Here is a 27292-nt window from a genome sequence, read left to right as displayed (position 1 = left end):
CGAGGTGCAACTTGTGTTCGCTTCTCATTGGCTGGAATCGCCACCTTCTTTTCCGGCCTGAGAGGCTTGGACAAAATAACTAACCTGCAACAAAGTGCTTTGGGTAGGTTAACCCCTTTTCGCGCCGTCTTTTAACTCCGGAGTTTTTTCTCCGGCTTCACGCTCCCGATCGGTTTACGCCTTGTTTTTGTTACTCTAGTTTGTCCTAGGATCTCGTTCCGTGCTCTCTGTCCCCGGCATCCGCCTCCGGCTTTCTGGGTTGCGGGAAATTTTTCTTCGGGTTCCCCTGGTAATTGATTTGAAGCGAGAGTGCACTTTTGACTCTAGGATTTGGTGCCTAGTTACTAGCTTGAGCAAAGGTCTCAGCCGATGGATGTAAGGACGGCCTTGCCACCTCCGGGGCTAAGAGCAGTTCTGCAGTACCCGCTAAGCCACGTCCTTCATGCAGATTTAGCCACTGTACCTTGTTAGAAAAGTTGGATCCGCGATTAGTGGTATAAATGGATGGATGTGAGTGGTGAGTTGAGGTTAGGGACTTTGCCATCAATAAAGCCTTGGTTGACTTTATTTAAATTTTAAGGTGTATCTTGTCAGAATCCAACAGTACTGGCAACTACTTTTCTAAGTCAAACTTTTTAATGTATTTTATGTATATATATAGAGAGAGAATTTTAGAAGTGAAAACAATTGAAATTAAATTTGGAGGTGGATAAGACCAAAAATGACGTACAGAGATTAGCTCCTTCAGTCTTTTATTTTTTTGTGCAGCAGCGCCTCTTAAATTTTGGGGATATTAAAAGGCAAAACAGTTTATTTCTCACTGAGAATTCTCATTCAGATTGGACTATAGTGGGAATGGTTGGGCTACAGTTTAGACAAAGAACCTTTACATGGAAGGAAACGCTACCAGTTTATTTGCAGTTTTATGTGATCCTAGACAATTTTGGAGAACTAATTGAATGGAAGGATTGTGTGTCCGAAATAACTCACTTTAGGTGAGTAAACTAAAGCCTGTTTACTGATGTCAGTTAGCATCTTGTTTTTAGAATACCACACTTTGATTGTCACATTGTGGTAGTCATGGGAATCCCCCTTGATTCAGATAATTGTGGCAAAGGAAATTTGTTGCCTAGAGCTGATTTCTTGAGTTGGAAGAGCAGTAAGTAGTGTTTCAGGACTTGGAGATAGATCTCTAAAAACTTGTGGCTTGGGTAGGCTCAGGTTTAGTTCAGTGTATTGAATATGGGCGGCTACCTATACTAGATTATCTATGTGAGTGACAACTTGCCTTAATAGAAATGGAAAGTCTTTTCACTTCTATTATATATAGAACTTTGTATTAGGGTTTTCCAGAAGCTACATTCAGAATCATTGGTGAAGGACAGGGAAGCCTGGCATGCTGCAGTTCATGGGGTGGCAAAGAGTCAGACATGACTTAGCAACTGAACAACAACCACAGCTGTGTAATTTACAGTGATTTATTAAGTGACAAAGAAGTGGATAAGGGAATTGGGAAGTCCAGCTGTCTCTGACTGATAAGTGTAAATGTTTAGGTTATAGCTGTAGATTATGAATTTGTTCATTTTTCAGTTCAAGTTTGTTAAACAGTGGTGGTCAGTGTTAGCCTCAGAATGTTAAGTGTTTAATATTTTCTTTGCCCCCAGCTGGAAAGTCTATAAACGTTCAGTTGCTCAGTCGTGTCCAACTATTTGTGACCCCCATGGACTGCATCACACCAGGCTTGCCTGTCCTCACCATCTCCCAGAGCTTGCTCAAACCCATATACATTGAATGGGTGATGCCATTGAACCATCTCGTCCTCTGTCATAACCCTTCTCCTCCTGCCTTCATCACTTTCCCAGCATCAGGGTCTTTTCTAATGAAATCACCTCTTTTGCATCAGGTGGCCAAAGTGTTGGAGTTTCCTTCAGTCCTTCCCATGAATATTCAGGACGAATTTCCTTTAGGATTGACTGGTTGGATCTCCTTGCAGTCCAAGGTCCCCCAAGTCTTCTCCAACACCACAGTTCAAAAGCATCAGTTCTTCCATGCTCAGCCTTCTTTATGGTCCAATTCTCACATCCATTCATGACTACCGGAAAAACCATAGCTTTGAATAGATGGACCTTTGTTGGCAAAATAATGTCCTCTGCTTTTTAATAACACAGTCCAGGTTGGTCATAGCTTTTCTTCTAAGGAGCAGGCATCTTTTAATTTCATGGCTGCAGTGGTTTCAGAGCCCAAGAAAATAAAGTCTGTTTCCGTGGTTTCCCCATCTATTTGCCATGAAGTGGATTGGATGCCGTGATCTTCGGTTTTTCAATGTTGAGTTTTATGCCACTTTTTCACTCTCTCACTTTCATCAAGAGGATCTTTAGTTCTTCTTTGCTTTCTGCATAAGGGTGGTCTCATCTGCATATCTGAGGTTATTGATACTTCTCCGTGCAATCTTGATTCCACCTTGTGTTTCATCCATCCTGGCATTTTGCATAATGTACTCTGCATAGAAGTTAAATAAGCAGGGTGACAATATACAGTCTTGATGTAGTATTCCTTTCCCAATTTAGAACCAGTCCAGTGTTCGATACTAAGTATTTAATATTTTCTTTGCCCCGAGCTGAAAAAAAAGTCTACAAACATTAATGTAAAAATAATACAGATTGACATTTGTGTGTTATTTTGGAATTTTCAAACCTTCAACTTGATCTAGTATTTCTCCCTACACTAGTTCAGTCATTCAGTCGCTCAGTTGTGTCTGACTCTTTGCAACCCCATGGACTGCAGCACCCCAGGCTTCCCAGTCCACCACCAACTCCTGGAGCTTACTCATACTCATGTTCATCGAGTTGGTGATGCCATCCAACCATCTCATCCTCTGTTACCCCCTTCTCCTGCCTTCAATCTTTCCCAGCATCAGGGTCTTTTCCAATGAGTCCATTCTTCACGTCAGGTGGCCAAAGTATTGGAGTTTTCAGCTTCAGCATCAGTCCTTGCAATGAATATTCAGGGCTGATTTCTTTTAGGATAGACTGATTAGATCTCCTTGCATTCCAAGAGTCTTCATTGATGCCAAAGCATCAATTCTTTGGCTCTCAGCTTTCTTTACAGTCCAGCACTCAGATCCGTACATGACTACTGGAAAAACCATAGCTTTGACTAGACGGACCTTTGTTGGCAAAGTAATATCTCTGCTTTTTAATATGCTGTCTAGGTTAATCATAGCTTTTCTTTCAAGGAGCAAGCATATAGTAGGAGGAGGCCAAAAAAGGTAGAAGACTTTTTAGGGCCACATGAACCAGGGATTGGCACAGTCTGTTCTGGAATCCAGGTATTCTTTTTCTCAGTTCTGCATGATTTTTTCTAAAGCAGGCTGACAAGGAACTGGACACAGGACTAAAAATTTGTGACTAAGCCTTTTTTTTTTTTTTTTTTTTAAGTTTTTTCTTAAGGAAATATTCAAGCACAAAAGTAGAATATTGAACTGTTACTTAACCTTAATAATTATCAGCATTTACCAACTTTAACATTATTTGCTTTTTTTTTGAGAGTGCTTAAAAATTATTTTATATTGGAGTATAGGTGATTAACATTGTTGTGTTAGTTTCAGGCGTACAGTAAAGTGATTCAGTTATACATGTGAAATCTGTTCTTTTTCAAATTCCATTTTTCCGGAGTATTTTAAAGCAAAATTCTACTCATTAAGCATTTCTTCAGTCTGGAGCCTTAGACCACTTGGCCATCCTCACACCCTGTTAAGCATTTCTTGACTTTTTAAATAATGCTGATTAATGCTATGCCAAAAATATTAAATATTAATCATTTGAAGTGAAATTAATAAACTGCAGTTAAGACTGTTTCAGACCAGTTAACATTTGAATACAGACCATATGCCAGATAAGTCATTTCCATTTTTTAGTTTAGTACATTTAATCTTAAGCTGTTACTAGCTTTATTTTGTATCTGTGGAAAGTGAAGCCTTTGTCCAAAGTTGGGTAGCTGGTTAATTGTCAGACCAGAATTTTGAACCTAGTCAATTGGAGCAATAGTCATGGGAGGTATTTTTAGGATTATTAAAGATATGAATAGCAATAGTTTCCAAAAATTTGGAGCCCACATCCTGAATATGCTAAAATTAAGACTCGGCTCAAGTACTTACTGCTACTTCAACCTTCTAATTTGTCTCCCTTTTCTTTTCTCCATGTGGTTCATGCTCTATACAGCAGCCATCTTAAAATGTAAATAAATAAGATGGTGACACTTCCCTAATCAGACCTTCTAGGACCTTCCCATTACAGTTAGAGTAAAATCTCGACTCTACTCTGGCCTCCTTATTAGAATGCTATTTGATTTAGTCCTTCCTGTTTCCTGCCTTATCTTGCACCCTCTCATTGATCACAGTACCTCAGCCTTCTTACAAGTTTGTCTTGAATTGGTTAAGTTTGTGTCTTTTGCTTAGAATGCTTTTCTTGGATCTTTGCAGTATTCCTTCTGTTTAACTTGATTGTTAGCTCTTTAAAGATGGTTCAAGGACCCACTGTAGTAGTCCTCCTCTCCATCTCTTGACATCAGTTTGTGTTCTTTGGTTTCTTTATTCCCCTAGCTTGAACGTAAGCTCCAACAGAGAAGGGAACTTAATGTCTCGCTTAAAGTGCTGTATTTCCTACAGTAGTAGCGTCTGGCTTCTGATAGTCTTTGTTTAAATTCATATTAATTATGAAAGCTTAATCTGAAAGGTGGGGTTAAATATGTAGGTTATGAGATTATGAGGATTAAATAAGATAATTTTGTTTAAAGTCACCTAGCATAGTTCTTCGGAGAAGGCAATGGCAACCCACTCCAGTACTCTTGCCTGGAAAATCCGATGGATGGAGGAGCCTGGTAGGCTGCAGTCCATGGGGTCGCAAAGAGTCGGATATGACTGAGCAACTTCACTTTCACTTTTTACTTTCATGCATTGGAGAAGGCAATGGCAGCCCACTCCAGTGTTCTTGCCTGGAGAATCCCAGGGATGGGGGTGCCTGGTGGGCTGCCGTCTGTGGGGTTGCACAGACACGACTGAAGTGACTTAGCAGGGACCTGTCGTGTCTCCCATAATATATAACACAGTACTTTGTATATAGACTTCCATTTAAAAAAGAAAAAAGGCAAGCTGATTATGATCTTTGTACTATCTTAAATATTAACATAATATTAAATGTTAATTTGTAATGTATATTATATATTATTAATGTATTATGTGTCATATTTTATATATGATCATTGAGTTTTTGGTATGGATGCTTGAATATATTCATAGATCGTGAATAAGAAGGTATATCTGCTAGGCTAACAGCCTACAGCCCCTTTTCCCTCACTTTGCTATTTCTAGCATGTATTTTCTTGGTACTTCAGAAAATCATGACTTGGAGTAAAGAGAGATTTGGCAATTGGTTCTTCTTTGGATATACAGAAACTAAAATAAGCCTTTTAGAATTGTTTAGGGGTAAGTGTTGGCTAAAATGAGCCTTGTATCACTTCCAGCAGTGAATCAGTAGTATTGGACTTCTCAGTCAGAATAAAGTTTCATAACAACCTATCAGTTTAAAAGATGAGAGTTTTTCTCTGCTCACTTGGGGGATCTAATATTTTTTAAAACTAAACATAGGACTACTTTAGAATGTATCCATGTTCTTTTGTTTTTGCTAATTTCTATTTTGCTATATTTCCCATACTTGCTAGGTTCCTATTCCTTCTTCCTATCTTAAAAATAAAATAATTCCCTTAGCTGTAAGGCCATGTATAAATATTTAGGGGACATGTTCTTGTTTTACCAGTTTCATCTTATTTCTTCTACTTTGTGTTTTCATTTTTATTACCTGTTTTCCATTGGATCAATAATTCGATAAGACAGATTTTCATATTAATGTGGGGTTTTTTCCCATTTAAACTGATTTATGAATTCTTTGAGTATAGTCACATACAATTTTGTATTGTTTAGTTTCTGATCCCCTCGTAGTTTTGACTATGTTTTGTACATAGCTGATAATGTGTGCTGAGTCATTTCAGTCATGTCTGACTCTTTGTGATCCCATGGACTGTAGCCCTCTAGGCTCCTCTGTCCATGGGATTCTCCAGGCAAGAATACTAGAGTAGGTTGCTATGCTGTCCTTCAGGGGATCTTCCTGACCCAGGGAACAAACCCACGTCTCCTGTGTCTCCTGCATTGCAGGCAGGTTCTTTACTACTTGCGCCACTTGGGAAGCCCCATAATTGATAATAACTGAATTTTATTCATAAGGCTAAGCTAAGTATTTCAGTAAATACTGAAACTGCTTAATACTTTGTGTATAACTTAAACTTATTTGTATAGTAATATAAATTAGTTTAGGAAGAGCTCTAGCTTCCAATTGATACTTGTTTCATCTACTGGCTGGGGTTTTTTTTTGAACATCTGTATATATATCAAAATCCTTTTAGGCACAAAATTACTAAAGTTACTATAATGGTGGTTATATTAATTTTAAAAATCAGCTTTATATGAAACTGCACTATATGAAAGGAAGTGGTCAGGAGAAAATAAGAAATAGCATTAAAGTAAACTCATACTGTAGTTGTTATAAACTGTAGCATTATGAATACTAACTGTAGGTGGTAGTAGTTTAGTCGCTAAGTTGTGTCCGATTCTTGCGACCCCATGGACTGTAGACTCCCCGGCTCTTCTGTCCATGGGATTCTCCAGGCAAGAATACTGGAGTGGTTTGCAGTTTCCTTCTCCAGGGAATCTTCCTGACCCAGGGATTGAACCCAGGTCTCCTGCATTGCAGGCAGATTCTTTACCGACTGAGCTGTGTGGGAAACCCCTACTATAGATACATAACATGTTTTGATATACCAAGATGGCCACTTATGCTAAACTAACCACTTTGGAATTTTCTGATAGGATGACAGTATAGCTTCTGTTTTCTAAATCCCAGATTGCTAAAATTAGAACTCAAGTGTTTGAATTAAAGGTTCTGCAGTTTCATAATGCACTGCTGCATTCTGATTAAAACAGAAGTTGAATTTCTTTAAGCTTTTATGGTTAAAAACATTTCCTGATTCAGTATCCTGTTCCTGAAATATTTAGTGCCTTTTTATTAAGAGTTTATTGCAGTGCTGAGTGGTAATATGTTGTAAATAGTGGGTTTTTTTAATCATAATTCAAGAATTTTTTTTTATCTTTGCTAGGAATTTAATTTCTCAGAACATTCTCTCCTGGAAGAATCTTACAGTTTCTCAAAGACTTCAGTTGACTGCTTGATCCTGCATAAAACCCAAGGTAGATGATTAGTTTTTCTAGTCTGCAGTTTGGACTTTTTAAAGAAAATGTGACTTCTGAACTTAATGATTTAGACCAATTGAAAGTGATATGGTCTGAAACTTTTGTTATGGTGACTTGTATGAAGTAAGCCAGATTTTTAAAGTTTTAGGGGAAAGATTCTCTTCTATTTCTAGGTTGTGTATCTGCTTTTACTTCTATAAACACATCTACTTAAAGACTGAGAACACACAGTTGTTCAAAAATAATCAGGATAAAATAGCTCTGCTTATTTAACTTATCTTTTATGCATACAAGGGAATTCCATAACTTAACTTTTCCCCCGTTACATGGGTGTTAAAGTTAGGTTTGATTGCTTATTGTGTGCTAAAATTGTTTTAAGGATATTATATGTATCAACTCATTTAATCACTACATCTCTGAGGAAGGTACTGTCTTTATATCTTAACTCACTTGGAATTAAGAGTGAGAGAAGGTGAAGCTGGTGTTTGTCTCTTTGAAGACAGTTGTGTTTTATTTTGTTATAAATATTTGAAACCCTTTGAATTTATCATTTATGTGGCTTTTTTGGTGAGGAAGTATGCAGACATCATTGCCTCCTCTAGTTCATCTCAGTACTTTTCAAAAACTGTTTCAGAATATTGAGCAAAGTCTAATTAGGTCAAAAGGTTTTAAATACATGGCAGTTTCAGGCTATTAGGAAAGTTTACTGAGTTGATTTTTTGGGAAAAAATACTTATTTTGTGTAAGTTAGTGAAAATTTGAAAATAGTTGTAGCAGGAATAAATTTGGGAGACATGTAGGCTTAATTTTGTAAAGAGTAAATCTTATAAATCAGTTAGTCCTGTTACTGATTTCCGTGAGGTCTGATTGTTGCATTAGATACTAGCTAGTATTTAGAAAAGTTAGAATGTTGGTGTACAAGTTCTCTTTTTCTTTCAGTCCCAATCTCTTCTTGCAGCAATCTCTTTAGTTTCTTTTATCCTTTTTCATCTTTTCACCAGAAAGCTACAGGGTGAACTAGGCATTGTCACATAAGTCCGTTTTTATTTCTACAGTCATGACTGTTAAAAGCAGAGCTGTGGGCTCCAGCTGTTCAGAGACTTAGTGACCTTTATTCTCCTAGGAGACTTATCCATCACCATTCCAAGCAGTATTGCATAGATGGAGTGGTCGATTTAGTCCCATTTCAAAGCCATAAAGCACTTATGATGGGTGGGTTTACTCTGTTTTTAATATTATGTCATTTGTGTTTTCTTTTCAGGTTTGTTATCTGTAATACTCTGATATTATTTATCTTTTTTACAGGAGAGGTAGGCATTTGTATTGGGCATGGAATAACATCTAACGTACTGCTGCAGTCTGATGTTGCTCTTTCTGACTTCTGCAGCTGCTGCCTTTTTTTGGATTGAGGCACATAAGTGGAAAAGTCCATAGAAATCTTCTGTTGTGTCTTTACCATACCTGCCATGCAGGTGCAAATAAAGTTTTAGTTAGGGATAATTGACTTAGTACTCACTTGAATAATGATGGGTAATATCCTTTGAGAAACTTAATGTTTTATAAATTTAATTTGTATCTGAAGATAAGTTAAATAATAGAAATGACTTCTCTTGCATTGTGATTTTAACCTTTTTTGCCCTCTCATTTGCCTAGGAGAAAAGAAATGGGTCGCTCCAATTCTAGATCACATTCTTCAAGATCAAAGTCTAGATCACAGTCTAGTTCTCGATCAAGATCAAGATCACACTCAAGGAAGAAGAGATACAGGTGAATTACTGTGCTTTTTTACCTTTCTAAATTATAATAACCATACCAGCTAACAGTTACGGATTGCTTACACAGGCAAAGTGCTAAATTCATTAACATGTTTTAGTCTCCAAGAACCCAGTGAGTGGATCTGTTGTTTAGAATTAGTCCACTGGGGAAACTTTGAATGAATTTCCTACAGATAAAGGGGAACTGTTGTAATGTTAAGAGATGAATTGGATAATGTAAGAATTATTTGGCAGTAAACAATCTTTGCATACTATTTCATAGTTTCTTGTTTCTGATTCTGAGGTCTCAATAGGTTTATTGTTTTATATAAAAATGATTGACTCTGGTGGTTTTTCTTTAAATGGTAATACATACTTAGCATGGAAAATAGAAACTACAAGTTAAAAATAAATGACCATGGTCTTGTTATGAATTAATGTTAGTTTCTGATTTTTCTTTAGTATTTTTCTTGGCCTAAATTTTTATTACATATACATTTAGCCAGTGGTATTTCACTAATGAATATTCTTCCGTGGCATTACATATTCTTTTAACATTACCACTTTAAGTGCCTGCATGAATGTAATGTGTTAGTGTGTCCTATTTTTGGATGTCAGTTTTTCCCCGTTTTCTTGATATATACCTTAGAATTGAGATGCTCGTCATTGAAAATAGTTACCTTTTACTTTTATATATAAATGAGGGTTTTTTTTTTAATACATTTTTAGCTTTGACAACTTATTTGCATATTTGATCAGAATGGTACAATGGAATAGTTTATTTTTCTTTCATTGATATTTATTTCATTTTTAGTTCTAGGTCTCGTTCCAGGACGTATTCAAGATCTCGTAGTAGAGATCGAATTTATTCTAGAGATTATCGTCGAGATTACAGAAATAATAGAGGAATGAGACGACCTTATGGGTACAGAGGAAGGGGTAGAGGGTATTATCAAGGAGGAGGAGGTAGATATCATCGAGGTGGATATAGACCTGTTTGGAATAGAAGACATTCTAGGAGTCCTCGACGAGGTCGTTCACGTTCCAGGAGTCCAAAAAGAAGATCCGTTTCTTCTCAAAGATCCCGAAGCAGATCTCGCCGATCATACAGATCCTCTAGGTCTCCAAGATCATCATCTTCTCGTTCTTCGTCCCCTTATAGCAAGTCTCCTGTCTCTAAAAGACGAGGGTCTCAGGAAAAACAAACCAAAAAAGCTGAAGGGGAACCTCAAGAAGAGAGTCCTTTGAAAAATAAATCACAGGAGGAACCGAAAGATACATTTGAACACGACCCGTCTGAATCTATTGATGAGTTTAATAAATCATCGGCCACATCTGGTGATATTTGGCCTGGCCTTTCAGCTTATGATAATAGCCCCAGATCGCCCCATAGTCCTTCACCAATTGCTACACCACCTAGTCAGAGTTCATCTTGCTCTGATGCCCCCATGCTCAGTACAGTACACTCTGCGAAAAACACACCCTCTCAGCATTCACATTCCATTCAGCATAGTCCTGAAAGATCTGGGTCTGGTTCTGTTGGAAATGGATCAAGTAGATACAGCCCTTCTCAGAATAGTCCAATTCATCACATCCCTTCACGAAGAAGCCCTGCAAAGACAATCACACCACAGAATGCTCCAAGAGATGAGGCTAGGGGACGTTCCTCATTTTATCCTGATGGTGGAGATCAGGAAACTGCAAAGACAGGAAAATTCTTAAAAAGGTAAGAGTTGAGAATTTAGATCATAATAGTAATATTTCTCTGAATTCTGTTTGGATTTATGTTTTGAAATGGCATTGTGATGTGTATTTAAGTATTTTTAATTGTGACTTTATTCTCTTTATAAAATAATTCAAAGTTGATTATAAAGTGTTTTAATGTTTATGAAGATAATTCATACTCTTCTTTTTCATTTCATCCATTTTTTAAGTCCAGAATTAAGAACATAAATGAGAAGTTGAAAGTGTTAAAGCATTGAAAGGTTATTTTGTCTTCTTCATCACTGTAATGTGACCTACATAAAATAATGCAGTTATATATTCTTCTGTATAAATAGTCCAGCTGCCAATTTTTAGTAAATCCTCCTGACTGTAGAAAAGATAATAAATGGTATTTCTTATTGACTCTAGTAACATTTCAGAGAGATGCTTGGTCTAAATGCTAATTTTAAGCATTGCTAAAGGTTCCTTAATGAAAATGGATTGCTGAGGTAATATGGTTGGTTTTAAGTAAGGAAATACAGTGAGCTTGCTATTTATTTTTTTAGTGCTTCCCAACCTAAAATTAATTTTTTATTGAATTGATACATAGTTTCTACTTAATATTGCCAGAAATCATTTTCTACTGAAAAGTATATACATGAATTATTTTGTGATTTAGATAGAATAGTAACATCTAATATTAACTATACTGAAGTCCACTTTTTTGAACTCTTATTTATATTAGTAGATATGTTAAAGAGTGAAATTTTGAGTATAATCATAAGTAGAATTCAAATAGATAAATATATTAAATAGATAAGTATATTTTAAGTATCAAATAGATAAGTGTATTACAGATAAGTTTTTAGTGGTTCTTAGTCTCAAAAATAAAACTTAAGCTATGTGAAAATTTGGATTTGTTAGTGCAGAATTGTGAACTGTGAGGAAATAGAACAAGTTTTTGAGAATGGCTTTACTTTTTTTAACTTCAGAAGTCTTAATGTGTGCATTTATTTAAAACCTCAGCACATAAGCTTTATGGATGCTTTTAAGGCTTTCTATAAGTGGAATCTGAAAAAAGCAATTTTCAGTAGGAGTTTTTCCTCTTATTACTGGCCCTGTGATATTGGGAAGCACAGTTAAGTATGTAAGTGGTCCAGAATGAATGCAATCCAGAGTTACCATCCTCTTCTTTGCTTATTCACAGGTTCACAGATGAAGAGTCTAGAGTATTCCTGCTTGATAGGGGTAATACCAGGGATAAAGAGGCTCCAAAGGAGAAAGGATCAGAGAAAGGGAGGGCAGAGGGAGAATGGGAAGATCAGGAAGTTCTAGATTACTTCAGTGATAAAGAATCTGGAAAACAAAAGTTTAATGATTCAGAAGGGGATGACACAGAGGAGACAGAGGATTATAGACAGTTCAGGAAGTCAGTTCTTGCAGATCAGGGTAAAAATTTTGCTACTACGTCTCATCGGAATACTGAGGAGGAAGGACCCAAGTACAAGTCCAAAGTTTCATTGAAAGGCAATAGAGAAAGTGATGGATTTAGAGAAGAAAAAAATTACAAACTTAAAGAGACTGGATATGTAGTGGAAAGGCCTAGCACTGCAAAAGATAAGCACAAGGAAGACGACAAAAATTCTGAGAGAATAACAGTAAAGAAAGAAACTCAGTCACCCGAGCAGGTAAAGTCTGAAAAGCTCAAAGACCTCTTTGATTACAGTCCCCCTCTACACAAGAATCTGGATGCTCGAGAAAAGTCTACCTTCAGAGAAGAGAGCCCACTTAGGATCAAAATGATAGCCAGTGATTCTCATCGTCCTGAAGTCAAACTCAAAATGGCACCTGTTCCTCTTGATGATTCTAACAGGTAATCCACATTGCTCCCCAATAAATAATCTGTGGGTGGTTAATAATCCAGTTAATTATCTTATTTTCTGACCATACTTCCATTTTCATATTCAAACCAATGGTCTATTTTGTTTGTATGTGTCTGTCTGTTACCGATATGCTCCAGACCTGCTTCCTTGACTAAAGACAGACTGCTTGCTAGTACACTTGTCCATTCTGTCAAGAAGGAGCAAGAATTCCGATCCATCTTTGACCACATTAAGTTGCCACAGGCCAGCAAAAGCACATCTGAGTCATTTATTCAACACATTGTGTCCTTGGTTCATCATGTTAAAGGTATGTTTAGTATTGTGAATTATATTTTTCTTGCAAGTAAGAAAAAAATTAACAGCTATGCATAATAATAATGTACCCTAGGGCTCTATGTAGACTATTAAAATTTTGTATAAATAGCACTTCATAAATGAGATACCAGTCTTGTTAACATTAACACACCTATTTAATAAAGTGATTTTTAATATTTAATAAGTGAAATGTAAGTAAAATTAAAACATACCCTGAAAATCTGTATCATGATAAAAAATGATACAGATTTATACAGTGCTGAAAGTCTTTTTGAAATGTGCTGTAATACTGTCTTTGAAGTTCAGAGTGCTTGCAGATTATCTTTGATTGCATTCATAAGACTTGTATTAATATACTCTTGGTATAGATTTCTAACAGAGTGGTGCAATGTTGTTACTATTATGAAGAATTTCTTTTTAACCTTTAAAGAAACTTGAAACCAGTGGGGAGGGGAAAACAGTATTTCTCTGTTAATTTTGTATTACTTAATTTGTTACAGTATTTTACTTTTTTATATGATAAATCAGAAAACTTTATTAGGATTTTTAAAAGGGGAAAAAGTTCAAGAAATTTAAAAGTATGTTAGGTAAGTAGTGATACTGTGAGTAGTGAATGACTAAGGATAAAAATGATGATATTTCTTGAGGTCCTGGGGATGATGAAGGATGTTCTTTTCAACTGAAGTAGTGATGTTCTCTTTTCACCAGTGTCTAATTTTAGTTCCAGAGTTACTAATAATTTTCAAAGATTTTAGCTTGCGACTTTTTGTGTTTGAAAGGGAGTTTACCTTGAAGTAGGTTTCTTACCCAGGAATCTCCGTGGCTTTTGCTCTGAAAAGCCATTTTTGAAAAGTTTGTCTTTGGACCTGAGAACAACTCATAGGTGAAACTTATCACTCAGGAATTCTTAATGCACTTGATATTTCAAAATAGTGAAGAGTTAGTAAATTTCTTTTTTACTGTAATTATTTAAACGTAGTAACAAAAGAGTTTTGCTATTTGGCTATAACTAGGTTTATGGACCAATTTATGACCATATTACTCTGGTGCATAGAATATGAAACAGTAACATTTTTTCTTTTTTCATTTTTTTTAACCTGTCTCTACATTTTACAATTTATTGCTGAATTTTGAGATCAGGTTTTGATAAATTTTTCCTTTTTCCTTTTTTTTTTTTTGAAGAAAAGAACTGTAGTTATGTTTCATTATTGGTATTGTGCAACCGATCTGAACAGCTCTTACTTCGTATAGAGCTGAAAATGCCCAGTGATGTTTTCTTTTTCATTGTAACTAGGTCCTGGAATATGTTTTGAAATGGCAAATCCATGTTTCAAAGTAAAATAGCTGTTGAAAGATACAGGCAAAGTTGAATCTTCTGTCTTCCTGGCAAAAATGGCATAAAAACTGAGTTGCTAGCTCAAATTCCTGGGTTTCATGGAATTATGATTGAGGCACTACCCTGGTAGTGGCCATTTCAAGTTTTAATGATTGGTTATGAGACATGTGCTGGATATTGGGCGGTAAGTTGACACAGATGTATGTTGACCTGTTAAGCAGATAGCTTGCTTCATAATGTAACATTTTATGACTTTATACGTCTTTCTATATTACATCAACAGCATATCTTGAAATGGTTTAAAAAAGAATTGGTGTTGATATTACTAATTTTTAAATTGTTAAAAGACAAGACAGTAATATCAAATGTACTGTCAGGTTTGCCAAGATGCCAGATTTTTGGAGTAATTAGTGTTAATTGATGTAAAAAATATTTTTCCAATTGAAGTGCCAGTATTCAGTTTTTTCTTAAATGCGGTTTTTGTTAACAACTTAGTTCTTGCCAAAATAATTTTATTAGTTTATTAAAACAAGCTTTGCAAGTTATTTTAGTATTTTTGTTTTCTGCAAATGATTACTTGAAGTTAACTTCATTGGTTCATATTGGCAAGGCTTAAGGACATTGACGTGTTATTGTTGCTTTTTGTTTAATTTGAGGAAGTGTAGTGCGTTACTGAAATGGAATTAGAGAGAGACTCTTGATTTAGTATATTTATTGTTCTTGGATTATATGTAATATTGACAGAGACCTGTGAGGAACTTTGCATCAGTTACCTGTTAAGGGACAAGAAGTTACATGGGACAGGGTAGGAGTTCTTTGTAACACTTGATTCTCTTCTACTAGGTTTCTTGAGTATTTTTATTTTCTTTTCACCTGCTACATGCCCTTCTGTCACAATTGAAAATTCCTCTTAAGGTAAAGGTAACTAATTGGGCAGTGTTTCTCCTAAATCAACAGAGCAATACTTCAAATCATCTTCAATGACCCTAAACGAGAGGTTCACTTCGTATCAGAAAGCCACTGAAGAACATAGTGCCAGGCAAAAGAGCCCTGAGATACACAGGTATGTATACTGGGCATGTAAAAATGTTGTTTTGATAGGAAGACACTGTTAAATAAGTTCATGTTGAAGCTATAAATAAGATACATGAAACTATATGGGTATCATGACTCAAATGAAAATTTGTAATTTACCATTTCTTTTTAATTTTCAGTTTATTTGGTTAAAACTGGTTGTTAGAACTTAAAATACTCTTATCACTTCCCAGTATGGAATTAAATAGGTAGCAATTTTTCTTTTGGGAGGGGGTTGGATGCCTAGAGTAAGTAACCCTTGAATTTTATTCACTTCAAGTAAGTTTGTAAAATAAAAATGCTCGGTGAGATAGAATTGTTCCTTGTGGAAAGATCGTGAATTTGAAGTTAGATAGTTATTTTCAGTTCCTTGCTCTCACTTAATTGCATTGTGATAAAAAAGTTATTTAATCTCTGAATGTTTTTTTTTTCATCTACAAATAAGAATAACAAATAAAATGTCCTGTTTTGCAGGATGATGGTGACAGTATTAATTGTAAAGTAACTAATTCAGTGCTTAATACATAGTGGGTATGGTTTTGGTGGTCACTGCTGAAAGAGGCACTGAGAAGATTCAACTGACAGTAGCTTAAGAACGCAAGGAGAGGCACAGAATAAAACTAAAGATACTGAATATGTAAAAATATGGGAGATAACTTAAGAACAAATAATCCTATTTGTGTATTCGTTGATACTGATATAATTATATGCTGATACTTAAATGATAATTTTAATCAAAACAGTTTTTTCTTTTTTGATTATTAAAGTAAGCTTGATATCTTAAATGATCAGGCTTCATTTGTACATAAATAATTGGAGGCATTTTAATTTATTTTTAATAAGTACAGTTTTTCTTAATTATCTATTAGGAATTAGATTAATAATCTTGCTATACTAAATTTAGTCACCTGGGAGAGAAACAACTGTCTGGTATTCCCTTTCCAAAAATGGACAGATTTTAGGAATTTGTGGAATCATAAAATTAATGTGACTACAAATAGACTTTATTTTACATTAAGGAGAATTGACATCTCTCCAAGTGCCCTGAGGAAGCATACCCGTTTAGCAGGGGAAGAGAGAGTTTTTAAAGAAGAAAATCAAAAGGTATGTTTTGAATGCACTTTTTCTTTTCCATGTCAACTTCTGGTTAGTTAATGATACTGTTCTGATAAGCAGTTTGTCTAGGCAAAATGTTTATAGACATCATTGATTTATAACTTGTAAATATATATATTTATATATATATCTATATCTGTAGTAGCGTGTATGTGGTGTTTCTTCCTAGAAAAAAATTAAGCTCACCTTTTACTATATGTTAAACCAAGAATAATTAATTTAAATGCTAATGAAAGGAAAAAAGTATTTCTAAGAAAAAGGCAAAGAATCAGTGAGTAGACAGAAAAATTATAATAGGAAAGATACACATTATATAAAGGTTTTTGTTAGAGGTGAAATGGGTAATCCAGAATAAATATTCCTTGATTTATGGGTGCCTAAATTAATATCTTTAGGTTCTTCAAAGAGAGAACAAGAAGTAATTGCCATGCTACTGGGTATTTTTGATCTGGACTAAGAAATGAGCATTCTAAGAAGTGGTTTACAAATGAACACTTGGAATAAAAACTGTGTTACTATTGGAATATTGTAGATTTTGGGGAAGAATGCCTTTAAACTTGAGAAAGGAGTCTGAATGACTGGCATTGGGGTCGGGGGACTTTTAAGAATGGAATTCAGTCATTAAGGGGACTCTGTTTAATTGATAATTTGATATTTCCTAGGTAGATTAGTCTATGTGACAGGCCATAACATTCTAGTTGAAATGTGGAGCAAGGTTAAAAGGGAGCAGCTGTCTGTTGTAATGAGAAGGTTAGGGACTTGTAACGGTATTACTTGGTTCCAGTCGTGGCCATTACTGAGTACTGTCTTGATAATAGGAATGTGATTAGCTTTTTGGATGTCGGTTTCCTGATAAGAAAAATGAGAATACATCTGTTTTGCAGAGTTGAATAACTGGGCTGTTACGATAAATTGGCACTTTATTACTAGAAGTTGTTACTAAGGCTTTCATTTATAAGCTTTTTAATTAGGCATGCTATTAATTTATTAAATAAGAAATTTAGAGCTTAGAAAGTGGTGTCTTTGCGTGGGGGAAATTGGTTTTGGTAAAGCAGATTCTGAGAATTGAATGCTAATTTTGGCTTTTATTTTCAATATGTTGGGTTCAGTGTTGATTAATTTTGTTTTGCCCACAATTTAGTCTATTCTTGTACTCTGACACAGTGAGTGTCTGTCTTCTCTCTTCATTATTCAGACCAGGTTTTGATCTAGAGGAGAGAAGATAGTGATAACTAATGGAAGGATAAGAGGAAAAGACATTGCTTTTTATCCTTTATCTTCCTATCTGAATGAACAATTAACATACATGTAGTAGTGTGTAGTTTACATATATAGTTTGGTGTTTACAAAGTACTTCCACCTATACTGTTACCCAAGGGCTTGCCAGTAGCATATTACTAGGTGAATAGGAAAGTTTTTGCTCTTGATTAGATTTTCTTATAACTATGGGAGCAAATAGGTGAGTAGCTGATACCATTTGGACATATACTTCCAGTTTTAGGAATGTTTATGAACATTGTAGCTAGACTTCCCAGAGTAAGTACTTCTTATTGTTGAATACTAGCAAGGATGTCCACATTGCTTAGCATCTTACTGATGTATAATTTTTCTTCATTCCTAGATGCCTCTTTCCATCTTCCTAAATTATATAGTATTTGAAAAAGCAATGGAACAAGAAGGAGGTGAATTGTGACCCAGTTAAACTAATGTCCGTTGCAATACCTGAATTGAGAAAGGGCAGTATATGGCCCAGATACTGAGTACAGGATTGGGAATGACTCTTTCTGGCTTTGTTTCTACCCTTGTTCAACCTCAGTTGGTTTCATTAATCATATTATGTTTGCATGTTATGGAAAATACAGAATATTTAACTTGTAAAGTGATTTTTATCGGGTTGGTCAACTAATTTGGGAAGAACTTGATGATAATGAGGCTTAAATAATGAGAACCATTTACTTTAGGATCCCTTAACTTTACTGTCAGATGGCTATACCCACAACTGAGTATAATCTCTATCATTGTTAAAGTATATAAAAAGCTGTTTCAAAAGATGAGGGATAATTAATGAGGATGTACCGAGTGGAAGAATAATTATATCATTTTACTGTATGAAAGTTTATTATGGATTGCTTTGAACAGAAACCTATGACATTTTGAAGACAATTAGCTTTTAATTACTTCTCCAGTCCTGTTGTACTTGTGTTCACAAGTGTTTAATGAAAACAGCAAGTACGTTTTTAAACAAAAACTTAAGTATGGAAGTACTATGTTATATTCATTCTTTTCTGCTACTAAAAATGCCAGCTTAGAAACTGGCCAAAAAAAAAGATTGGTATTTTATATATATATTTCTTTTTTTTCCCCTATAGTTTCCCTGAAATCTGCATTTTACATCTGTCTTTTCTAGGGAGATAAAAAATTAAGATGTGATTCTGCTGATCTTCGGCATGACATAGACCGTCGAAGAAAAGAAAGAAGTAAAGAACGGGGGGATTCCAAGGGCTCCAGGGAATCCAGTGGATCAAGAAAGCAGGAAAAAACTCCAAAAGATTACAAGGAATACAAATCTTACAAAGATGACAGGTAATTGTTGAAACTGTCGGAGTTAGGTTTTAGCTTCTAATTAGCCTTTAATAATTGTCAGCTTAATTGCTTTCAATTTTGACTGTGTAATCAAATGTTTAAATTTAAACAATTAAAATTATTTGTTTTACAGCAAAAATGTATTTGTCTTTTACACGGCTTATGGTGGATGAGGACAAAAACTTTGGAATAGCAAGCTAACACTGAAAAAAAAATGACAAATTAATGTGTCCTATTATCCAGGCTACATCAGGAGGTTGGACTTCAATGCAGTGCATTTCTAGAAACAGTTTGTGTAAGAACTTTGGTTCGTTATGCTTGATTCCGCACTTTTTCAACTCATAACACCCAGAGTACAAGAATTTTAAACTGATGTCTAGTGGTTTAACATGGGAGAGTTGGGGGGGAGGAAGGACTAGTTTTTTTGAAATAGCAATGTGTATTAGGCTTTCAAAGTAATGTTTCCATGGATACTGTTAGAAGTGGTAAGAGTTATCGCAGGTATGACCTTTTCGGGTATTGCAGTAGAATCATGTATTGATCATGATAGAGTCACGTAAATATTAGGAATACTAAGTATCATAGATAATCGTTTTTCTTGCTGTTCATTAGGTGAATGGTGGTAATTTTACTGGTGTTTTTAAATTTATAATTAATTTTAATTTACTGGTATTTATAATGTCTTATGCCTTTTATTTCAATAACGGAGTTATGGCCCAATCTGTATCAACTGTTTTCACCTAGGGGTTGTACAAACTGCAGTCATTTTGAAACATGGCCTTAAGGACATTCATACTTTTTCCTACTCTTCCCTTCCTTTCCTTAAAAAAAAAAAAATGTTAAAAATGTTGAACTGAGCTTTATATTCTTGAAGTTTCCAGACTGCTAGTTTCTAACTGGCAGGTCATAGCATGTTTTCCAGTAGTGATATAAAACAAATATTGGAGGAGAATGGAAACAGACTATGTCAAAGTTGAACACCCAATCATTTTAGTTTCATGCTAATTTTAATAGGGGATAGTTTCTTTGACTTGAAAAATATCCCTCTTATTGTAAGATACAGCAGGGTCTTTCATAATCTTTTTTTTAAATAGCACATTTTTCTTGTTTATTTTATTTTTCAGTAAACATAAAAGTAGAGAGCAAGATCATTCTCGATCTTCATCCTCTTCAGCATCACCTTCTTCTCCTAGTTCTCGAGAAGAAAAGGAGAGTAAGAAGGAAAGAGAAGAAGAATTTAAAACTCACCATGAGCTGAAAGAATACTCAGGCTTTGCAGGAGTTAGCCGACCACGAGGAACCTTTGTAAGTAATAAAATTATTTTCTGTCTTTGATAGAACTTTAGCGCACTGTACATAAGGAAAGTAAGATATATGATGATTTAGTCATTGTTGTATGAGTCATTACTCCTGTAGTCTTTAAAATGGTATTTGATATATCTTTATTAAGAAATGCCATTTGGGAGAGTGAGGAGGAGCTGGAGCTGGGATGATAACCTCCTTTGTATAGAAAGTAAAAAATCCATGTTTTTGCCTGATTTTGAAAATATTCCATTTAGATTCCATTGAGATTTAGAAGCATCTGTATAACTTATTAACTGTGGATTCAATAACTGTACATAGTGCTTAGAGACCCAAGAGTCAAGGAAAGTTAATAATTTAGATCCATTTCTTTAATCACTTTTTTATTAATAAGAACATGTTTTGAAACAAATCCATGTTTGTATTAACAACTATTTTCATTTTTGCCTATTCAAATTCTTTTTTATATGTGTGTCAGTCATAGAAATTACAAGACTTTTTATCCTACCTAGTATATATATTATTATTCCCACGTTTCCATAAATTCTTACAATTGTAAATTTAATGATTTCATAGTAGTGCATCTTCTTGACTCCTTAATTTCTAGGTTCAGATTTCTAACTTAAGCTAGTATCCAGTTAGTTGTTAGTAGGGTTTATTAATTAGATCATTTGGGAAAGAGAAGAGCTTTGCCCATATGGTGAAAGGTGTAGTTAACATTTAGGACTCCTGTGTAATTCAAAGAAATTAGACAACTCTTTTGGCTAGTAAAAGGGAAAAGAAACAACTTCTTAAAATTTAAACTAAAAATTTTAGTTCAGGTCATGAAAGAAAGTGCAGTGTTCTGACAACTTAGGTTGACTGTGCATTTTTTCTTAACCTATTCAGCTTTCAATAGGCAGAATTTTTTCTGTCCTTACTAGTATAAAATGGCCACCCTTTTCATCCTCAGTGGCTGTGAAGTTGAGATTTAGGGAAGAAATTAGGGAATGTTTTTTGTTACTGCAGTAAAATTAGAGTTTGCATGTAACTTAATACCTTTTGATTTCATTACTAAACAACTTTGTTAATCAGTTTCGAATTAGAGGCAGAGGAAGAGCCAGAGGAGTTTTTGCTGGGACAAATACTGGTCCAAACAACTCAAATACTACTTTTCAAAAGAGACCGAAGGAAGAGGAATGGGATCCAGAATATACCCCAAAGAGCAAGAAGTACTTCTTGGTGGGTGTTAGAAATCTCTGTTTATTTGGTTTGCATTAATTTTCAAAGCATACTGGGTGAATACATTGGAGTACAGGCATCCACTACTATGAGAAGTTTTTACTATAATATAGGAAACTTTTAAAATAAATAATTACCCAGATGATTTGAAGTTTTGAACATGTGGGTCCCTGTAAGTCCTTTTTACACCTTATTGATAATTATCTATGGACTGGTCAGTGTAAAGTAAAAATTTCCCTGATTTGATAGTCACATTCAGAGAAGAACATTAAACTGTTTCATATCTGTCTATAAGACGGTAAAGTTAAGAAGGTAAATCATGAAGATTTCCCTTTAATCACCACAGCTGTTTGTTTAATTGAAAGACAAGGAGAAGAATTCTTCCACAGTGCATGTAATTAAGGTTTTCAGGAGGTTGTTAACTTTTATTGGAGTAAAAGGAAGAGGAAAAATTACATTATGGAAAAATTGCTAGATACACATTAATTTGACACTTCTTGTGATGCTCTTCTCTCTGAATTAGTTTGTAAGGGATGAAGCTAGAGGAGGTGGGTCCTGAAAGATTCTCTAAGTAATGATGGAAATTTTTTTCCATTTTGGCACGGAAGAAGAGGGTTTACCTTCCATTATAGAAACTTAAGGAAATACCAAAACTATTAACAGAATATTCATTTTTGTCATAGCTTTTCAGGGAAGTCATGTTTTAGAGATTATTTCTGAAGACTAGTTGTTTTGTTGAACCAAGGAGGAAAATAGTGCTGAGTTTTTAGAAATGTGTCTTTCATTTGACTTTTTATGAGTATATTTGACTAAAGCTGAATGTCCCATCCTTCTGCCAAGGTGGACTATATAGCTGTATTCTGAACTAGATATATATTTTGGTTGAAGAATGGGCATTGTAGTTGTTTCAAAAATTAATTTCCATTTATCTCTTTTTTGGAGTACTTTAATGACCAAGAGTCTGGAAAAGTTAAATTTTTACAGAGTGCATTATGCATGTTTCCACAATCTGTGCTCCTTTGAGGAAAAATTTATGCTTGACTTGACAATCTCTGGAAAGTGAAAGGTGTTTTATTCAGTTACAGGAAGTTTAAAAGATATATTTCATTTTTAATATAGGAATTTATGAATTGATACATTGCTGTTTATGCTATGGATGGAAAGATACGTAGGATTCCAATTTTTGGTTTAAGAGACTGGTAATAGAGAACATTCTGAATACATACTGTGGATGTCCTCCTGAGGAAGAGTGGATTATTGCGAAGGAGATACTGATTAAGAGAGACAAGTTTGGATTGAATCTTAAGCTTAAAAGATGAGCAGGTGTGCTGTAAAAAAGCAGGAGTGAAACATCCTAATCTAGAGAGTTCCAGTACACAAGTGGCTAGATGATTGGTGTAAGTTTGGGAAAATTAAGAAGCAGGGGCCAAATTGTGGAAGATAATAATACTTGAGTAAATTTGGATGTTAAGCAGAGTTTGGAAAAACATGGCTGTGACAAACAGACCTGAGAAATAATTGAGTGTCTAAGGGACTAGTTTTGAAAAATGTTAAAGCCACATTTATGAAGGCTTATTCAGGGACCCTCTAGTTTGGTGTTGGAAGTGAGAAGAAAGGATATTACAAGCACAGGGAATACAGAGGAAAGCAGCTCATTTGACGTGAAGGTTAAGTTCTGGTATGGAAGTGCCCAAGATATAATAAGTGGAAGTGTGCAGTAGGTAGTTGCTAACACAGATCTAGAGAGAAAAGAAAATCTAGGTTCCATTATACGGTCACAGAACCACAGTAATATCACCCAGTCAGAAGAGAAGAGATTAAAAGGCCAACTTTTCAAAGGTGTGAATGAGGAGCAAGTGCTTATAAAAATGCCAGATGGTAAAACAAGTATAAAAGCACAAAAACTTAAGGAAATGAGAGGTGAACAAGTTAAATAATTGTTTAACACTTCAAACATTTTACAAATATTTAATTTGGTGGCTCAGAGGGTCAAGAATCTGCCTGCAGTGCATGAGACCCAGGTTTGATCCCTGGGTTGGGAAGATTTCCTGGAGAAGGGAATGACTACCCACTCAGTATTCTTGCCTGAAGAATCCCATGGACGAAGAAGCCTGGTGGGATACAGTCCATGAGATTGCAAAGACAGAACTGAGTGACTAACACTTTCACTTTTCTATGACATTCTTTCTAGTATTATAGTTTTTGTCTTAAATTGGGACATAATTATTTTTGATTAGCATATAATTAGGCTTTAGTTTGGAGAAGGCGATGGCACCCCACTCCAGTACTCTTTCCTGGAAAATCCCATGGATGGAGAAGCCTGGTGGGCTGCAGTCCATGGGGTCGCTAGGAGTTGGACACGACTGAGCGACTTCACATTCACTTTTCACTTTCATGTATTGGAGAAGGCAGTGGCAGCCCACTCCAGTGTTCTTGCCTGGAGAATCCCAGGGACAGGGGAGCCTGGTGGGCTGCCATCTACGGGGTCGCACAGAGTCGCACGTGACTGAAGCGACTTAGCAGGAGCAGCAGCAGGCTTTAGTTATACTAATCAAGAGGAATGTTACTTAGGGTTCCACATGTTGCTGTTCTGGACTATATATTAAAGTCCTCGTTTCTGTATGAGACATCATGTGCATTTGTCACAGGCTAGTGCTCACTAGAAGTGAAACTAATGTCACATTTCTTCTTATATATAAATCAGTTCCCCAAGTTAATTGTTTTGGTTGTTAATTAATGAGCCATTGGAATGCCAGCTTTGGGTTCTACATGTGTATTTATGGATAGTCTAAAGGTATTTTTCAGTGATGAGACTAGAAATACAAAATTTTTAAAAAATTCAGAATGAGTGAAGTTGAAAGCTATAGATTCCTCTAGGTTTTTTTCAGAATAATTAATAAGCATGGACATTCTGTCCATAGTAATGAAACATTTAATGCTTAGTAATAATAATGGATAACATTTACTGAGCATTTTGCTCGGCGCCATTCTTAGTGTTTTGAACTGAAAGTGAAAGTCGCTCAGTTTGTTTTCATGCTTGTAAAGTCATTTTGAGGTAGGACCATTATTCAGTTTATATAGATGAAAAACACAGAGGTACAGAGATTGAGCAGCTTGACCAAAGGTACTCAGCCAGAAGGAGTGGGGTTAGGATTTGAACCCATGCTTTAGGGTTCAAAGGTTCTTAACAGCATGTATCATTTTTCCTCCAGTACTTGGTAACAGTTACTGCATTCTTATCTGAAATTTCCCTTCTCTAAACTTTGAGTTATACAAAGATAAGATAATGTTTTCAATAATAAATATTTCAGGAAAGATAGTCTTTAGAACCTGAGATTCTCTGGAGGGATTGAGAGTATTTGTAAAGAGTTGGACCAGATGGGAAAGTACTGAAATGGGTAAGTTCCCCATGTTAATGTCATCTGAGGAAGAGAAAATTCCTTATGGGAACAGAGATTTGGATTGGAGCTTTAGTAAATTAACTCTTTTGAAACTTGATCATTCTGTAGAGAAGAGAAGACGATTCAGAAGATTTTGGTTCTGCTGTGGCCTCCTTTGTTAACATTTTTTTTTAAACTGGAATTTTCCTTTAATAATTGTACTTATTTTTGACTATTCTGTGTCTTCACTGCTGCTCATGCTTTTTCTCTAGTTGTGATGTTCAGACTTTTCATTTCAGTGGCTTCTCTTGTTGGAGACCACGGTTTCTAGGGCCTGTGAGTTCAGTAGATGTGGTTTCTGGGCTCTACTGTACAGCCTTACTAGTTGTGATGCACGGGCTTAGTTGGCCATGACACTTGGGATCATCCTGGATCGGGAATCAAACCTGTGTCTCCTGCATTGGCAGGTGGATTCTTTACCATTGAGCCACCAAGGAAGGCCTCCGTTAACATATTTTTGATTATATATTATAAATATCTCATATCCCCTTTATCTTCTGTAAAGTAGTTAATGTTAATTAATGTACAGTAAGACTGAAATCTTGTAAGAATTTGAGGATTAAGACTCAGTATGCTTTAGGGCCTTCATGGTGGTCCGTTGGTTAAGACTCCGTGCCTCCACTGTAGAGGGCATGGGTTCCATCCCTGATCGGGGAACCAGTATTCTGCATGCCACTTGGCCAAAAAAGAAAAAGAACTAGTACGCTTAGCATTAAAATGTCACTTCGGTAGCTGCTGGGATATCCTTTGAGAAACACAGTGTGATGATGTAGCTGTTGTTTAGTTTCAGATTATTGTGTAAGATGATTGTATATTTAAAAGTAATGGCTAGTCTAACTCTAGTGTCTAGCTTTGTTACTGCTTTTCCTGTTTTAGCTCTTGGCTACCTCAATTTAGTAGTCATTTATTGTTACCATGATTCCTGGGAAGCTTATTCTGAGGATGATGAGCATAAAGGGCATTGGAAAAGACTGGCTCTGTGGCTTTGGGCAAGTTTACTCAGTTTCTCTGTCCCCAATTTCTTTATTCCTAAAGTGGAGTTAGTAACAGTATTTTACAGTTGTTGTGAGGATTAGATGAGTAAGTATATAGAAAATGCTGAGACCAATGCCTCATCCTTAGAAATAAGTACCATGTAAGCATTATTATCACCACCTTTGATTGAGTGCCTGCCTGTCAAGCACTGGGCTGGGCACTTTTTACAAATCATTTGTGTTCCTTTAAGACTATCTTTGGTTTTATTAATGAGGAACTAAAGTTCACTCAGTTTCTGTTGAGATTTAAATCCATACCTCTGGCTTGAAAACCCATTTGCTTCTTCCTACAAATTCATGGAATACTGCGTAAACACCACAAACAGAAAGCATAAACTCTTACAGAGTTGTGATGATAACAAAAAGGAGCTTGAAATTACATCATTCTATGTATGTATTATTTTGAGTGGCAGACTATTTTAAAATAGTTTATTTTGGATTTACAGTTAAACTTTGATGTACTGAAATGGTGCATTTTTGATAGCTCCTAAGTTCATTCTTTGGTCATCTCACTGGTTTGATAAAGCTAGATTATTAGAAAATAAATTGGTGAGGGCTCTTTCACACTGTCTGTTAATTACATGTGTGAACTTTTTAAGTCAGGTAGGAGGGTGAGCTATATTATGTGAATATACACAAAGGCACATGCTTTGTTTTGAAAAGGTGCTTAGTTATGTATTTTTTAAAAGTTTAGTGACTTTGGGACAGTTGGTCAGTATCAGTACTCCATAAGTTATGCAGCTATGTTTGTATTATACCTGTTGTCTCATGAAGGGGCATCATTCCCATTTTTTGTAGGTACAAACTTAAAAAGTTTGTTTGAGATGGGCAGCAGTTAAGGAGAACTTTTCATTTTTTGTTTTGTTCTTTGGGATGTAATACTCATCTACTCATAAACAAAGTCAAGTACTTTTCACTTTTTCAGATTGTTTTGGTTAGTGGAATAATTTGTAATTTGGGGAACAATCTATTTGGATGCAGTTAATAAAAAATTTAAGTTGAGATGTAATAGCTGCAGAATTTTAGGTTAGTGAACAAGAAATAAGTTGAGGTATTACCCTAGGGATCATGCCATCCTGATTTGGCTTGTGCCCTTGCCAAGAAGATTAATATGTAATACACATTAATTTAGATTTATCTCAATAGGATTTTTAAAAGTCTGTAGCTATATGTAAGAGATACTTCTTACCACCTATTTTATTTAGTAAATGTTATTGATAATGTTGTAAT

The 27292-nt window shown here is 35.3% G+C and overlaps 1 protein-coding gene across 4 annotated transcripts in view; it reads left to right on the top strand.

The window, feature by feature from the left end:
* BCLAF1 (BCL2 associated transcription factor 1) overlaps nucleotides 1-27292 on the top strand; it is a 31117-nt gene that overhangs the window by 484 nt on the left and 3341 nt on the right. For 2 of the 4 annotated variants that reach the window (XR_011145819.1, XM_068984866.1), the window contains exons 2-11: nucleotides 7207-7297; nucleotides 8954-9067; nucleotides 9869-10780; nucleotides 11966-12631; nucleotides 12779-12948; nucleotides 15250-15355; nucleotides 16386-16470; nucleotides 18890-19065; nucleotides 20190-20370; nucleotides 21442-21588. Coding sequence is in view for 2 of the 4 variants with exons in the window: in XM_068984866.1 (XP_068840967.1) it covers nucleotides 8964-9067; nucleotides 9869-10780; nucleotides 11966-12631; nucleotides 12779-12948; nucleotides 15250-15355; nucleotides 16386-16470; nucleotides 18890-19065; nucleotides 20190-20370; nucleotides 21442-21588 (2547 nt within the window). In the remaining 2 variants the exon portion in view is untranslated. Of the gene's footprint in view, nucleotides 1-7206; nucleotides 7298-8953; nucleotides 9068-9868; nucleotides 10781-11965; nucleotides 12632-12778; nucleotides 12949-15249; nucleotides 15356-16385; nucleotides 16471-18889; nucleotides 19066-19198; nucleotides 19361-20189; nucleotides 20371-21441; nucleotides 21589-27292 lie in introns of those variants that run through there. The other 2 variants (XR_011145820.1, XM_068984867.1) reach the window with 2 other exon arrangements.

Source organism: Capricornis sumatraensis, chromosome 13, assembly GCF_032405125.1.
Source record: "Capricornis sumatraensis isolate serow.1 chromosome 13, serow.2, whole genome shotgun sequence".
Classification (NCBI taxonomy): Eukaryota; Metazoa; Chordata; class Mammalia; order Artiodactyla; family Bovidae; genus Capricornis; species Capricornis sumatraensis.
The sequence above is the reverse complement of the archived record's forward strand: the minus strand, read 5'-3'. Positions and strand labels throughout refer to the sequence as shown.